General features: G+C 38.0%; 1 protein-coding gene across 2 annotated transcripts; it reads left to right on the plus strand.

Annotated features, from left to right (window-relative positions):
- The first annotated feature begins 5,944 nt into the window (after positions 1 to 5,944).
- On the plus strand, positions 5,945 to 15,234 carry Tbx22 (T-box transcription factor 22). 2 transcript variants are annotated; one of them, XM_027934135.2, is made up of 9 exons: positions 5,945 to 6,122; positions 6,710 to 6,768; positions 6,832 to 6,956; positions 7,769 to 7,870; positions 9,288 to 9,462; positions 10,404 to 10,568; positions 10,937 to 11,001; positions 11,351 to 11,436; positions 14,621 to 15,234. In XM_027934135.2, the coding sequence occupies exons 1-9, from the start codon at positions 5,945 to 5,947 to the stop codon at positions 15,232 to 15,234; spliced, it is 1,569 nt and encodes a 522-aa protein (XP_027789936.2). The 2 variants fall into 2 exon arrangements, with proteins under 2 accessions (XP_027789936.2, XP_027789952.2); XM_027934151.2 differs by having other exon boundaries at positions 6,713 to 6,754; positions 6,827 to 6,956.
- Positions 15,235 to 16,157: the final 923 nt, after the last annotated feature.

The following is a 16,157-nucleotide window of genomic DNA, read 5'->3' on the forward strand; positions in this document are numbered from 1 at the left end:
GTTGTACATGACAGCAGAATGCATCTAAACTCATTGTACACAAATGGAGCATAACTTCTCATTTCTCTGGTTGTATACAATGCAGAGTCATTAGTCATGTAGTCATATATGTATATAGGCTTATAATGTTAGATTCATTCTACTGTCCTTTCTACCTCTATATCCTACCCCTCCCTTCACTCCCTTTTGACCTAATCAAAGGAACTCTCTTCTTCCCTAGCCCTCCCCCCACTGTGAATTAACATCTGCATATTGAAGAAAACATTTGGTCTTTGGTTTGTTGGGATTGGCTTATTTCACTTAGCAGGATATTCTCCAACTCCATCCATTTACCTGTAAATGCCATAATTTCATTCTTCTTTAAGGCTTAGAATATTTCCTTGTGTATATATATACCCCGTTTTCTTTATTCATCTTTTGAAGGGCATCTAGGTTGCTCCCACTGATTGGTTATTGTGAATTGAGTTGCTACAAACATTGATGTGGCTGTGTCACTGTACTATTTTAAGTCCTTTGGGTATAAACCAAGGAGTGGGATAGCTGGGTCAAATGATGGTTCTTTTCCAATGTTTCTAAGGAAACTCCTTACTACTTTCCAGATCAGTTGCACCAGTTTGCAGTCCCACCAACAATGTATGAGTGTGCCTTTTCATGCACAACCTCACCAACACTTATTATTGTTTATATTCTTTATAAATGCCAATCTGACTGGAGTGAGATGAAATAATAGAGTAGTTTTGATTTGCATTTCTCTAATCACTAGAGATGTTGAACATTTTTAATATATTTGTTGGTTGATTGTATTTATTCTTCTGTGAAGTCTCTGTTCAGTTTCTTAGACCATTTATTGGTAGGGTTTTGTTTTCTTGGTGTTAAATTTTTTGAATTCGTTATATATCCTGGCGATTAGTGCTCTATTCAATGTGTGTGTGATAAAGATTTTCTCCTTTTCTGTAGGCTCTCTCTTCACATTGTTGTTTCTTTTGCTGAGAAGAAGCTTTTTAGTTTGAATCCATCTCATTTATTGACTCTTGATTTTTTTTTTTCATGCGCTTGTAACTGCATGGACAGCCAACAGCTATCTTATAATTTCTCTGTTCAAAGATCTGGTAGTATTGAGAAAAGGGAAAGAAGAGGAAAGGAAGAAATACAGGAGAACATGATCTTCCAAATTTTCATCTACATGAGTTTATTTCTCAAGATTCTTTTGTCTATAAGTGATAAAAACCCAGCTTCAACTCACTTATGCAAAAAAAAAAAAAAAAAAAAAGATGAATTAGTCCTTCATATAATTTGGCTAGTTCAGGTAATGTTGAATTCAGGTACTCAAATGATTTTGAGAAGAAACTGACTCTGCATTTCTTGACTCTTCTGTCTTGAGGGTTCATTCTAGGGAGGTATATCAGACAGCTTTCATTACATGACAAAATACATGTGATAATCAACTTAAAGAAGGATTTATTTTGGCTCATGTTTTCAGAAATTTTAGTCTACAATTGTTTGGGCCCATTGTTAATGAACCTGTGGTGAGGGAGAATGTTGTGCTGGGGAGCACTTGGTGGAGTAAAGCAGCTTGGAAGGAAAAATAAATAAATAAAAGTAGGGGGTGTCTTCATGGACCTTTCAAACTCACCTCCCAGTGATTGACTTCTTCTGACTAAAGCCCCACCTCCTAAAATTTCTTCCACCTCCAAATAGCCCATTCATCCATGAATTCCTCAATAAATTGGTCCATTCATGAAATGAGAACCTTCATGATCTTATCACCTTTTAAAGGTCACAACTGTGAACACCACAGCATTGGGGATCAAACCTTCAACACATGATCTTTTGGACGACATTTTTAATCCAAACCATAACAGGAAGACTTTCCCAAGTAATGGAAAAAAATAAAAATGGTCATGAGCAACTTATTTCAGATTCGCATTCCATAACCTTAGAATTACATCAAAATACCTTAATTGTGGGGAACAATTGGAAGAGACAATCTCCATCATGAAGTCACTTGTGCTTCTGCCATAGAGAAATTAGGTACCCAACCAGTATCAAAATACTTATTTTATTGTGGGTATGTGTATGTATGTATACATATATGCACATAAGTCCCCATATATATTTAAAATCTTTATTTATTTATTTATTTATTTTCTTCCCTTATAATTTAAGTAGGAATTGGGATCTCTCCATATATATTTGGGATGAACCCTTCAATCAGTAAGTATTGTAGAACACAGGCAATTCTTTTTTTTTCTTCTTCTAGGCAGACAGACACAGTTCCGTTAAAACATAAATTTGGCCAGACACAGTGGTGCAGGTCCATAATCCCAGAAGCTCAGGAGACAGAGGCAGGAGGATCCCAAGTTCAAAGCCACCCTCAGCAACATAGTGAGGCCCTAAGCAACTTAGCAAGACGTCTCTAAATAAAAAAATAAAAAGTGCTGGCATATGACTTAGTAGTTAAGTACCCATGAGTTCAATCCCTGGTACCAAAAAAAAAAAAAGAATTTTTCAATGAACCCATACTGTGTTTATAGAAACCTAGAGAGTCTCTGAATCTTTGTCCTTTATATATTATAAATTTTGGATAAATGTAACAGTGTTCACTATAATTTAATCTTGATAATATACTTCTATGTACATACAATTCACCAGAAACATTATTTTCATAGCTTCCTTTGTTTCATGAATGTGTTAATGAACATACCCATTTATATTTTTTAATAAAATGTATAGACTTTTATTAAAGATTGAATTCATTTCTATGTTTTATAAACTGGCACAGGAATCATATTCCACAAGAAGGCTAGTAAATTCAGTACACTCTGAGGCACATCTATCACCTCACTATCTTCATAGAAAATGAACAGATTTTATTTTTGTTAAACACAAATTTATTTTTTCTTCAAGTAAAGAATGTTGTGTTCATAGTAGAAGGTTTTTGGGGTAATTTAAAACCAACGATTCACTGTAAGGATTTTCCTGTTGTTAATTAAAAAAAAAAAAAAAAAAAAAAACTACTCTTCTTTATAATGTGGGCATCTGTGAATCATAGAGCCTATCTGTACATGCCATTCCATGGGTTGTAAACTCAATTATAAAGGTTCATGTGTGTTCCCGGATGAAAAATAGAGACTGCTCAAACGTGACTCCCAGACTTAGATTATGAATTTTTGGCAAAAATATGTGTTCCTTGGGTCCCTAGTACCTGACAGCATTGAGCTTCAGCAGCTAAACAGGCTGTAAAGCTGATTCTGAGATAAGCAATTATTTTCTCTCATATACGAGATAACAGGAATTAACTGTTAACAAGTTCAGCACACTGGAGAGAGTGCTGGTCCACATTTCTTCCAGTGTGATATCATTAGACACTTGCTAAAATGGGAATAAAAAAGTTTTGATTACACACATTTAAAAAAATCTTCAGGACTATACTACATGCATGTATTAAATATTAAGAAAGATATTTATTCTAAGAAAGAAAATTGTATCTCAAGATATGCTATTTCCTTGACTTAAGAAAACCACATCATGTAGTAGATAGTCTGAAATATTGTAACAAACAACATGTTAATAGAAACCTGTTTTACAAAAAAATTTACTATTGCTATACAAGATAATGTCCCATCTCTAACCAATAAAATTAACTAGGGTTCAAAAGCAAGAAAATGTCTACATTAAGAGACACTAATGAATATGCTATATAATAATTAGCCCTCTAAAATTAACAAATAAACTCTTGACTTTTCTGTTTCTGCACTGTCTTTTGGCTAAGAACATGCAATGAATAAAGCAATACACATTTTAAGTAAGAAGGAATGAACAAATATATCCCTTCTTTCCTTCCTTCAATGGCTGAAGAAAGAAACAAATGCCCATAGAGATTTGGGCACAAAGATCACATCCAGACCTGGCTGTTTTCCAGTCCAAGTGCTTTGTATACTGGAATTGACTTTGCTGTGTGAGCTTCACTCTGCATTTCTGGGATAGGGAAAGTGTCTTTCCCAGTTGTACATGGTAAGCAGTGCATAATTAATCATTGAACCACACCTTTCATCAGCATTCAGACTGTAACTATCCCTATGCCATGATACTCATGGGTTAGAGCACTTAAAGCTATACTCAATACCTAAAGTTGTTCTCACTTTGACTGGATACCTCAGTACTACCACTACCACAACTATCACATGGAATATCTGGGCAGGGCATACTTGCAGATAAGTGGGTGAAATTAAAAGGTTATACAAGTCTCTTATTCTCAAACTCCAGTAATAAGATACTATAAGGTATTTCTAGTTCCGTTCCATTTTGGATGGAGATAAATTGGCTCTGAATGCTCTTTGAACAAATGTGTCAAAAGATAATAGGAGGACCTTTCTAGAAATATGAAAATATCATTAGATAAAATGCAGTCTACAAGAATCCAGGAGTTCTTGATTTCTTACTTCTGATGAAAAATGGGTGAACAAATCCATGCATAAAGACAGACTTCTCACATCTGCATGTGTAAACATGTTCCTTGGAAATGAGAAAGTCTCTTGTGGCACAAAGAACATCTTTATTCATATGAAGGAAAAGGAAAACCCAATCCAGTATGATATTTCAGGAGACACTGGAATCAATTATTTAATCCCAATATTTTCAGATGTATGCATTTTTTTGGAGCAAATATCCTTTTATTGCATTGTTGGTGGCCCTTGGGTTGTTATTTTGTTTTTGTTTTGTTTTCTTTTTTGGTACTGGAAATTTAACCCAGGGGTACTCAAATATTGAGACACATCTCCAGTCCTTTTCAATTGGTTTTTGTTGTTGTTGTTGTTTAGAGACAGGGTCTCACTAAGTTGCTTAGGGCCTCACTAAATTGCTGTGGCTGGCCTTCAACTTGCGATTCTCCTGCCTTAGCTTCCCTAGCCACTGGGACTACAGGCGTGCCTTGATGTTAGTTGGTTAAATTGGGTAAGAAAAAGCTATGTATGACAGTATTCAGCTCCAGAGAAAGGCCTTGAAAGCCCACATCTGCTCTGATTTTTGATAGAGGCAACTGAGATCCTCCTGCCCAACCTCACCTGAGCTTTTCTACCAAAGACTGACATAACCACCACCCAGAATGAGACTGCAACTCCACAGCAAACTCACCCAGAAAACTTATACTCCTTACTGTTTCCCCAGTGCCTCACTGCAAAGCAAAAGACCCAGATCCATTTCTCTAGATCTGGTTAAATAATATTTGCACTTTTGTTGGAAAAGTGGCCCCTCGTGGGCAATTATTTCACATGTCTTTGAGTTTTACAATTTAATGTGAAACAGTAACTTTGTGTCTCCCTTTTCTCCTCCCCCTCCCGCCTATCTGGAGCCCCTTTCCAACCAACCCCCAACTTCTCCTCCCAGTCAGACTCTGAAGTGTCACTCACAGTGTTTTTTTTTCTTTCCTTTTTTTTTTTCTTCCAACAGTTTCCAAAACAAACACTGGAGGCTGTGACCGATCCTGTATTCACTCTGGGATGCAACAATATCTCCCAATCCCAGCGGCCTGAGCCGCCATTGGCGGCAGGTCCATTCCCTAAAACGCCAGCGTTTGCCAATCTCTGCGCTCTGCCAGGTCCTGTAATCAGGGATTTGAGGACTGATGGTCCGCACATGTCCACAGAGAGGGAGGAGACTGCTAAAGGAAGGAGGACTAGGCTTGGGAGGTTTTAGATTCCAGTTTAATCTGAATTTCTTTTCATTTTGTCTATTTGAAGAAAAAATATATATGTATATATAAAATTACACACACACCCACACACACGCTCTCTCGCGAGTGCAGGATCAAATTGTTTTTCGGATTTGGGATATTTTCAGTTTTCCCTTCTTAGACTACCATCAGCTCCCTCCCTATTTCCCTCACCTCGCTAACCCAGCTAAGGTTGAAACTTTGCGGTGCACAGTCACTTCGTGCCCTTCAGGGATGGCTCTGAGCTCTCGGGCTCACGCCTTCTCCGTGGAAGCCTTGGTGGGGAGATCTGGGAAAAGAAAATCTCAAGACCCAAGACAGGAGCCACAGCCAGAGCTGCAGGAGAAAGAGGGCGGAGAGGAAGAGGAGGAGAGAAGAAGCAGCGCTGCTGCTAAGAAGAGTGAGCAGCCGGGTGAGTACCCCTAAGCAACCCCATTTCACTGAGACCGCCCCCCCGGGCTCCTTGGACCAGTGTCCCTCAGCCTAGTTAGCCGCGCTGTGGGAGAGCCGCTAAACATAACCAAGGATGTCCTGGCCAGCCCTACAGCCCTGCTGTGAGCCATTGAACTCCTTGTCCAGCTGACCACAGACAAAGTTTTAGACTCCGTGATTCCCTTTTCCTTTTCAGGGAAGGGGAGGGTCCCATAGACTTGTGGAAAAGTGCGACTCGCAAACCTCTTACCAAACCCTAAGAGCCAGAGGTTGTTCCTGGCAGTAGGAAGCTCAGTGCGCTCCGAAATCCTGAGGGGATCCAGCCTCAGATATGAACTTTTCCTGGAGGGTGATGAAGTGCGAATCCAAAGGGCCGCGTCTTTTGCGGGATGCAGCCTGGATCTCTCTCTTAATTGTGGAACTCCAAAAGTTGTTGTGTGGAGTCGAGATCTGCTACTAGGGTTCCTGGGGAAGGAACTGGGGCTGCTTTTTCCAAGATTGGCGCTTAAGAGAAGGGCATACACAACCCTCAAAGTTCTCTCAACCCCTGGGTGTCTCTGTGATCAGCAGAAAAAAGACTCAAGACAGAATCTTTAACAACTGCCTTCTCGGGCTTTGGAGGTGATGTTGGTGGAGGCAGGGGCAGCCGTGGCGTTGTGGGCAGTAGCGGCGGCAGCAGGGAAGGAAAGGGCGATGGCAACAGTCCTGAAAGTCTGGAAGAAAAGGATGTTATTCAAGTGGAACTTCAAGGATCTGAGCTGTGGAAGAGATTCCATGACATCGGGACTGAGATGATCATTACCAAGGCTGGCAGGTTAGGCTTTGACCAAGCTTTTCATAATATTCATTCAGAGTAGGACTTCAGTGTAACCCTCTCCTTATGTGTGGAGGCTCTGATTTTGTGCTCTGGTGCTCTTTCCTCTCCCCCTTCCTTGGCATACATCAGAAAGCAGCCACAGGCTCTTCAATCTATTGGGCTAAGACAAACCTTGCCCAACATAAATGACTCGGTTTTCCTTTCCCCTACACCTTGACTCCATGATGACAAAAATTGGATCTGAGGCAGGTGCCAGATGTCAAACCCATGTCTCAGGCTGTGGTCAAACCTCTGAATTTAAGCCTCACAGACCAGTGGAAAATATTCCATTTAATAAGCCCCCCAAGGCCACCACCCTTGGTCCAAGCCACTGTGAGGTAGATCTTTCCTATGGGCACATTTTGGTGTGGGGCAGCCCCTTATAGCAGCTGGATGATTTTTTTTATGAGTCTCTTAAATTTTAGCTTTTCCCAAATCTGCCACGCAGAATTTACTGCTGAAAACTCAGGGGAGGAACAGAACTTTTTCTCCTTTTTCTTTCATAGATTTTTATTATGGTGTGTGTGGGGGGGAGTCATGGATAAAGACTTATGGTAAGGATATTCTGCTCTACTCAGAAATCCTAGACTTGTTAAATTAACCATATAACCAACAATCTTTTCTCGTGTAGCAAATGCCATTCCCTGAAACTGTCATGGAATGGCAAGGGTATCATGAGTCCTTTCACTTTTTAGTGACATGCATATTTGTTCATGACTTCCCCCTTTCCAAAATATTTGAAAGTAACTAGGTTTACTTATTTCTCACAGGCGGATGTTCCCTTCTGTTCGGGTCAAGGTGAAAGGGCTGGACCCAGGGAAGCAGTACTATGTTGCCATAGATGTGGTACCAGTGGATTCCAAACGCTATAGGTAACTGGCCCATATGAGGATACCTCAGGCTCAGCCTGGGGGCAGGGATTCAGATCTTCAGATCTAAACCTCACAACATTATTTTAAAAACCTTAACATATAGGGAGAGAGAATGGACCTTCCTTTGATCTCAGGAGTAGAATTTCCCTTACTTAAATGGGAATTCAGAGTAACTGAATAGCAGGGTTTTTTCTTCTCCCTTCTTTTGAAATGCAGGCAAGCCAATTTTTAATGTCCCCCAGGCCTCTATCCTACCCACTGTTCTGGCCTCAGGTACACAAACTGTGAAGGGCATGGGCTGTGTATTCCAAAAGGGAAGTAGTTTGAAGGAATTTGGAAGCCCTTTTGGCTCTAGGTGGGACCAGGCTTCTGAGGACATGCTGGACTTTGGCAAAAGGCACCCAGAATTATAACCTGATTTTCTCCAAGGCTAGATGAGGGTCATCACACCTAGGTACATCTTCATTCCCTTCTTTTGCCCTTTTCTTGAAAGGGTGGCCACATTCCAGAGGGCAAGAGAAAACTTTTTACCCTCTTTTCTTTAAGTATTCCTCTAAGAGCATGCTACAAATGGTCAAACTATTCTAAAGTCAATATGATCTTCCAAGCTAGCAGCCCAGATGCACTGGCCTATGGCTTTGACTCATGGACCCTAGCGGGGTTGGGGAGGGAACTGGGAGAGAGCAGCTGATACTGGGCTGTGAGTGTTCCACCTGGAGGTGGGTGCAGAACCCTGCCCTCCAAGGAGAACAACTACCAGGAACCCAGTGCTGTTCTTGAGAGCAAGGAGAAAGTGAAACTCAGATGCTGGAACTGTGGCTTAGTAACAGCAGAACAAACTGCTTGCTTTTTGCATTGCAGTTGGTTTGGGAATACAGAGCATTATTGAGAGTTTGTGATTAAAAACTGGGTGAAAATCTTCCCCCAGAGGCTGCTCAGGGTGGGGATCCTAAGGGTTTCCTGGTGTGAAGCCTTATTGTCAAAGGGGGTTCCACTAAGACTAGTAACAGTGGGCTAGACAGACACACTGCTTAATCCCCACTTCTTTCTGATACTTGTAGCCCTAAGCTTGTGGAGTTTGCTCCCCTCCCTGCACCCCCAGGCATTTCTGCATGGTAAAACTCATTTGATCAATTTCTGTTGTGTTTTCTGTGAGGAAACATAAACTAGACTGGTAAATCCCATGACATTTTACTTCCCCTGGCATTCCATCACATTTTAATAACATATGTTTATTTACTGTTTGTTTTCTGCCCTTTAACACTTTTTGGAAATCAGTGTTGATATTCTGTTATTTGCCTATGGAGTCAGCAAATTAGCCTTTGGCCAGGCCCTTAGGACCAGAATTCATCAGCTTGCCTCCATTCAATTGGCTTTGGCAGGCTAAGCTTAATGCCAATATTCTGCGCCTTTTCAGATACGTGTATCACAGCTCTCAGTGGATGGTAGCTGGGAATACTGACCATTCGTGCATCACTCCCAGATTCTATGTCCACCCGGACTCCCCCTGCTCAGGAGAGACCTGGATGCGGCAAATCATCAGCTTTGATCGGGTGAAACTCACAAATAATGAGATGGACGACAAAGGCCATGTAAGTGAACACAATCCTATCTGCTAAAGAGGGTGGTGCCAATGCTTCCACCCATGGGTGGAACTGTCTATAAGCTCTGGACCTGTGACTTAAAGAGCCAAACTAGAGTTCAGGAAACTTTTGTTTGAAAACCAAAAGTGCTGGCCTTTGGGAATAGTGAGAGCAGGGAGTTTGAAGACCAAAAGAATTAAGAATTAATTAATTAAGCCAGAATTGCCTGGTCTGAAAGAGCAAGAGGAAAGGGGCTGTTAGACAGTTAGCCACAGAAGCAATCACTGTTGGTGCCTGCCTTCCCTATAGTCAACAGAGTTGCTAGATGAGTACTTTCCATGTGATGTGGTGGGAGGCTGCAAGCAGGGGAACTGGAATGCAGACTGGAAATCTCACCTACAATCTGCTCCCATAGACAGTCCCTGCCTGTTTTCAGGTCCTGTGGATCTTAAGTCTTCATCTTTTCTGCCTAGCTGGCCCTATGCCAGCCACAAAAGGAGAGAAGCAAGATCCAGAATGAGAGAGAGGGGAGGGGGAGGGAGGGAGAGAGAACTATCCAGAATTACAAGGTGGTAAGTGTCAGATGTTTTCCCATCATATTCAGGCCATCAGTTACTGTACAGGGAACCTGTATCAGGTGATCAAATCCCTATGACTATATTTCTACCACACATGGTCAGCCACATTTGGAAACAGGGGCCCCAATCTGGAAAAGGAATAACAGTTGTCTCTTGTCTATGAGGTGGTTTACTCTGGAAACTCTTCAGGCAAGAGGTTATCTATAGGGGACCAAATGGCATAACAAATCTTTGTGTGTGGTTACCTGACTCTCCCAGTTTAACCTTACCTCTTTCTTTGTGTGTGACCACATTGGGGGTGGTCCTTAGAGGACAACTATGTTGCGAAGGGAAGCCAGTTTTTCTGGCAGCATTTGACCATTTCTCCCCCAGATAATTCTGCAGTCCATGCATAAATACAAGCCCCGCGTGCATGTGATGGAGCAAGACAGCAGAGTTGACCTGTCCCGGATTCAGTCCCTGCCAGCTGAAGGGGTTAAAACGTTCTCCTTTAAAGAAACTGAATTCACCACAGTGACAGCTTACCAAAATCAGCAGGTAAAGCTGGCCAGGTCCCAGGCAAGTGGGAGTGGCCTCACAGGGACTTTGGGATAGAGGCAAGCTGCACTCTATAAATTGCTTTATAAAAATTTTTAAAAATCATGGTTTTACTGTTTTGTCAGTAAGTCAAATTGATAATACATTCTGTGATTCTTACATTAGAAAGGAGAAAAGGGAAAAGGGGTGGCAGAAGATGAAGGCATAATCATTCAAAATTTGACTTAGCTATATGCTTACATTTTCTTACAGTGATATATTATAGGTTACAGTCTTGTATGGTTATTATAACCATTATAAGCAATGGTGAGAGAACTGAGGTTACTGAGAGCAATGACTTTCTCTTTCTCTTTCTTTTGAATCCATAGATTACCAAACTCAAAATAGACAGAAATCCTTTCGCTAAAGGTTTTAGAGATCCAGGAAGAAACAGGTAAGTAACAGTCACACCTTATATTTATGTAGCCCTTTTCACAAGTATAAAAGATAAGGAAACTATGGCTCAGAGAATCAGAAGCTGTATGTTTTGTAACTAGTGGGTGGGAGGAAATTAACCAGATATTTTGTCTCAAAAACTTTGCTTATTCCTACTTTCTTTTTTATTCACTTATAAGCTATTTATTATTCTAGAACTCTGGGTTTGATTGAATATTATTCAAAAGTCTACCTATAAAAGAAAAAAAATTCAGAAAATTGCCTATAAAAGATGTAAATAGTTTGTATAAATTAGTATTTTCTAGAACTGCATTCTGAGGTCGCTAAAAGTTGAATCTCTTTTTTAGGGGTGTATTGGATGGACTTTTAGAGACCTATTCATGGAGACCTTCTCTTACTCTGGATTTTAAAAACTTTGGTGCAGACACACAAAGTAAGAAAACTCATAATATTTAGTTTTACTTTTACATGTTAATGAAATAACAAAGGCCAGAGTCCTTGTACCAAATGTTACACCGGGAATAAGTATATACCAGAAAATATTTGTTTATAAGCATACGTGTTTATGTTTAATGTGGTGAGGAAGAAAGATGAAAAAAGGGAAGACAACTGGCATGAAGACAGGTGTTTTCTTGAGTTATTTTATACCCTTATCACCAGAGCTCACCTGGATTCTTCAGCATCTCATTGTCTCATATTTAGAATCTGCCTATGGTCCATTTGTGGCCTGATTTGTAACTATAGTAATGAATATTTTTATATTTTATGGGAACTTTTCAGTGCATGTTAAAGTGATTTCTTTTGAATTACACCACCACTTAGCTCTAATTTTACTTTTTTAAACAGGAAAATGTTGAAAATAATACTAAGTCATCCCAAATGGAATATTTATTTTTTACTTATTTTTAAAAAAAACTTTGGTGCAGACACACAAAGTAATTGGATAGACTTTAGATTTTTTACAGATTTTTTTTTAGTTCTCAATGGACCTTTAACTTATTTATTTATATGTGGTGCTAAGAATCGAACCCAGTGCCTCATACATGCTAGGCAAGCACTCTGCCACTGAGCTACAGCCCCAGCCCCAATATATTTATTTTTATGTGAGTAAAAGTATATTTTGCCTTATTTTCAAGCTTTTTAAAAAGTTATTGAAGAATATATGTAAGATAATAACAATGTACTGAAGGTTTTAACAGAAAATAGATTGTATAATAAACATGGTACAAAAGATGGGAAGAGAAAAATGCAAGCTACTATAACATTTTATCCTGGAAGTGATAAACTATAATTCAAAGATGAATAATATAAATATAAAACAAACAAACTGTTACAAAAGTCATACAAAAGTAGGATAAGGGCGAATCTGTATGGTAAATTTTGCCTATTTTATTAATGTTTAATCTTTGAAAAGTTTTTAACTGATACATGAAAACAAAATTTGTATTTTTAGGAGGCACCAAACAATATTTTGATACATATATACATTTCATAATATTTAAGTCAATTTAAACATTTATGTCTGTAAACATTTATCATTTCAACATGGTGATAACATACAAAATATTTTTCTCTAGCTTTCTGAAATGCTTAGTACATTATTGCTATTTGTCATCAAACTGTGTAATAGCACAACAGAACTTCTTGGTCTTACCTAATTATAACTACCTTCCAGATAGTACATTTCTTGACTAAATAACTATAATGTTTGAAAAATGCAGGTTTTCTGGTAAAATAATGTATGCCTTCCTTTACAATGATATTTAATAATAAATGAAGAATTTTTAATTGCAAGTAACATGGAATTTCCCCATTACCTTTACTCCATTGAAGCTGCTTATCTTTAAATATTAATTCAAAGTTAGACTTATGGAGCAAATTATCAACCTCATACTTAAGTTGCATTTTCCAGAACAGGATGCCATAAAAATTAATTGAAATGTGACAAATCAAGTTTAATCAATTGTTGAATCATTTCATTGGCTTGACTATACAAATGTGGATTATGAAGTTGCATAGATAAAATATAAAATATTTTTACATTATCAATTTAACTGATAACATCTAGGCAACAAGCTTTTAAAATATCTAAGTCAACACATTGTGAAATAATGAAGAAGAAAGTTTAACATGATCATTCATTTATAATTTAAGAGATAGAGGCTTCTTAATCATTCATTTCAGGTACCCAAAAGATACTCAAATTGCAAAGATAAAGAATATCACCCAGGGACATTTTATTTTATTTTATTGATTTAAAAAAATTAATGACAGCAGAATGCATTACAATTCTTATTACACATATACAGCACAATTTTTTATGTCTCTGGTTGTATATAAAGTATATTGACACCAATTCGTGTCTTCATACATGTACTTTGGATAATGATGTCTATCACATTCCATCATACTTGCTAACCCCCTGCCCCCTCCCTTTCCCTCCCACCTCTCTGCCTTAGATGAACCCAGGGACATTTTATCACAGAGCCTCATCTGCAGTTTTTGTTTGTTTGTTTGTTTTTAGAGACAGAGTCTTGCCAAGTTGCTTAGGGCCTTATTAAGTTGCTGAGACTGGCTTCTAAACTTGCCATTCTTCTGTCACAGCCTGATAAGTTTTAATAATTTATTTAAAATATATTTTCCAACCTGTTGATGAAAGATTAGACTATATCTACATATACAATATAGTTAAAAAAACGACAGCAACATAAAAATAACTTCCTTAAGTCTAGTGAATATCCAACTGTTAAGCTGAAATCAAATAAGATTTAGAGTCTAGATCATCCTGGACCTTTTAATTTTTCTTAAATTTAGTATATGCTAGGCAACCATAAATTTAGTATATGCTGGACATCATTTATCTGAATTATTTCATTCTCATGTTGATGTTTCTTAACTGGAAAAAATATCTTTAACCCCTGGCATAGTGAGCAATAGAAGCATTATCATCCATGATTTTCATGAGAAAAAAATACTAATGGTTTTACATATGTTGCTTTTACTTATGAAAGATTTTTTTCATATGAATTTATATTTATCAGACTGAAGATGCCTATAGAATCCCAAAGAACCAACTTTTTCAATTTACTTAACAAATTTTTAGTACATTTTTTAAATGTGAAAAATAAAAATCCAGGTTTTGTTCATATTATTGACTAGGAATTATATATTTGGCTGTATTTGTAATTCATTAGATAAATATTGTTAAAGTGTCTTGTACAGTCCTTGAGAATAGTGAATGTTCAGTACACAATACACAATAGTAGTGTTAAAAGTAATAGTGGTGGGCTGGGATTATGGCTCAGTAGTAGAGGGCTTACCTAGAATAGGTGAGGCACTGGGTTCAATCCTCAGCACCACATTAAAAAATAAATAAATAAATAAATAAAATAGAGGCTAAACTCTTTTAAAAAAAAAGTAATAGTGGTAGTAATAGTAGAGACACTACATTCAACTTCAGTGAGAGGAATGAGCATAACCTTTCCCAAAGAAGCTCAAAGAACTATAAACTTGCAGGAAAACTGATCTAAGAATGAAGCATGAATGGTGATGTATTTGATAAGTAATTTAGCAAGAACATGAAGTTCTTTGTTCATTGACTGAATTGTCTTTCACAGGTGGAAGCAGTGGCTCCTCTCCAGTGACCTCTAGTGGAGGGGCTCCCTCCCCTTTGAGCTCCTTACTTTCTCCACCTTGCTCTCCACCTACATTTCACTTACCTACAAGCTCCCTTGGAATGACCTGTCCAGAGGCATACCTACACAGTATCAACCTGCCCCTTTGCTATAAGATTTGCCCAACTAATTTTTGGCGACAGCAACCTCTTGTCTTACCTGCTTCTGAAAGGCTAGCAAGCAGCAACAGATCTCAATCTTTAGCCCCACTCATGATGGAAGTGCCCATGTTATCTTCTCTGGGGGTCACCAATTCAAAAGGTGGTTCCTCTGAAGACTTCAATGGGCAGTGTCTACATGCACCTCATTCTGCCAATCAAATGTTATATGGATTGCAGGCATCTGGAAATATGTTCCCACCAACCCCCATCACCCAAGAGGTACTCAGTTGCTCTTTCCGCCCTTCCTATGGCTTTTATAGGTATAACTTCTCTATGCCATCCAGACTGGTAAACGCTGCCAGCCACCTCAAAGCAAGTGACAACAGTCAAGTCTCTTTCAGAGAAGGCAAATGTAATCATGCTCATTGGTATCCAACAATCAACCATTGCCTTTAATGGAACAATCACATTTTTAATACAATTTCCATGTAAGCACACATTTTCTTTATTTGTAACCAAAGAAAGATCAACATCTGTTATGTTTTCAAAAATTTCATTACCAGACAACTTTGCTTTGTTATACATTTAAAGTGCCTTATCAAATCTTTATAAGACAATGTTTATGCAAATGTGACCTATAATAAACTCTGATTATAGAAGCCTTGGGCCTTAAAATAAGGTTCTCAGTAAATATTATTTGATAAAATATCCCATCAGTGAAAATTGTTGTCAGATGGTGTGGTCTCCAATTATACAATAGCCAGCTTACCATGCCATCTGCCATTTGCATATTGATAATGACCAATAGAAGATGGATGGAATTACTGTGAAAGTGTTGAAACAGTTATCTGTGAAGATCGGCTGCATTGTATTTATCTAGCTAGTTATTATAGAAGAAATTTTAATTGTTTGCTTTATTTTGCTCTATTCCTTTATACTATGCTGTTGAAGAAAATACTAATCTCAATTTTGAAGTGCAAATAAGAACACAAACTTTCAAGTGTAACTTTTATTAATCTTTGTAACTAAGCAACTATTTAATTCTGAAGGAACACAAAGATCAAATGAAAAGTAAAATATTCTAAATAAATTTGATCTTTTATTTCCTTTTAGTTTTGGATCATTTATATATGAAGTTTATTTATTAGTTAATCCATTAAAACCTGGTATTTTATACACTGTTTGCAAAGACAAATTATTTCAATTCTCCAAGAAGACTAAGATATTATTATCAAAGAGGGAAAACACAACTGAATTCATAAATATGAAAATAGAGTCATAGGTACAATTTAATTCCAATATTTGTATCAGTCATGGTAAGTTAGACTAGACAAAATGGATAGTAAGACTTTATTTTAGTTTATGAAATCAAATAGTTT

This window comes from Marmota flaviventris, chromosome X, assembly GCF_047511675.1.
Source record: "Marmota flaviventris isolate mMarFla1 chromosome X, mMarFla1.hap1, whole genome shotgun sequence".
Lineage (NCBI taxonomy): Eukaryota > Metazoa > Chordata > Mammalia > Rodentia > Sciuridae > Marmota > Marmota flaviventris.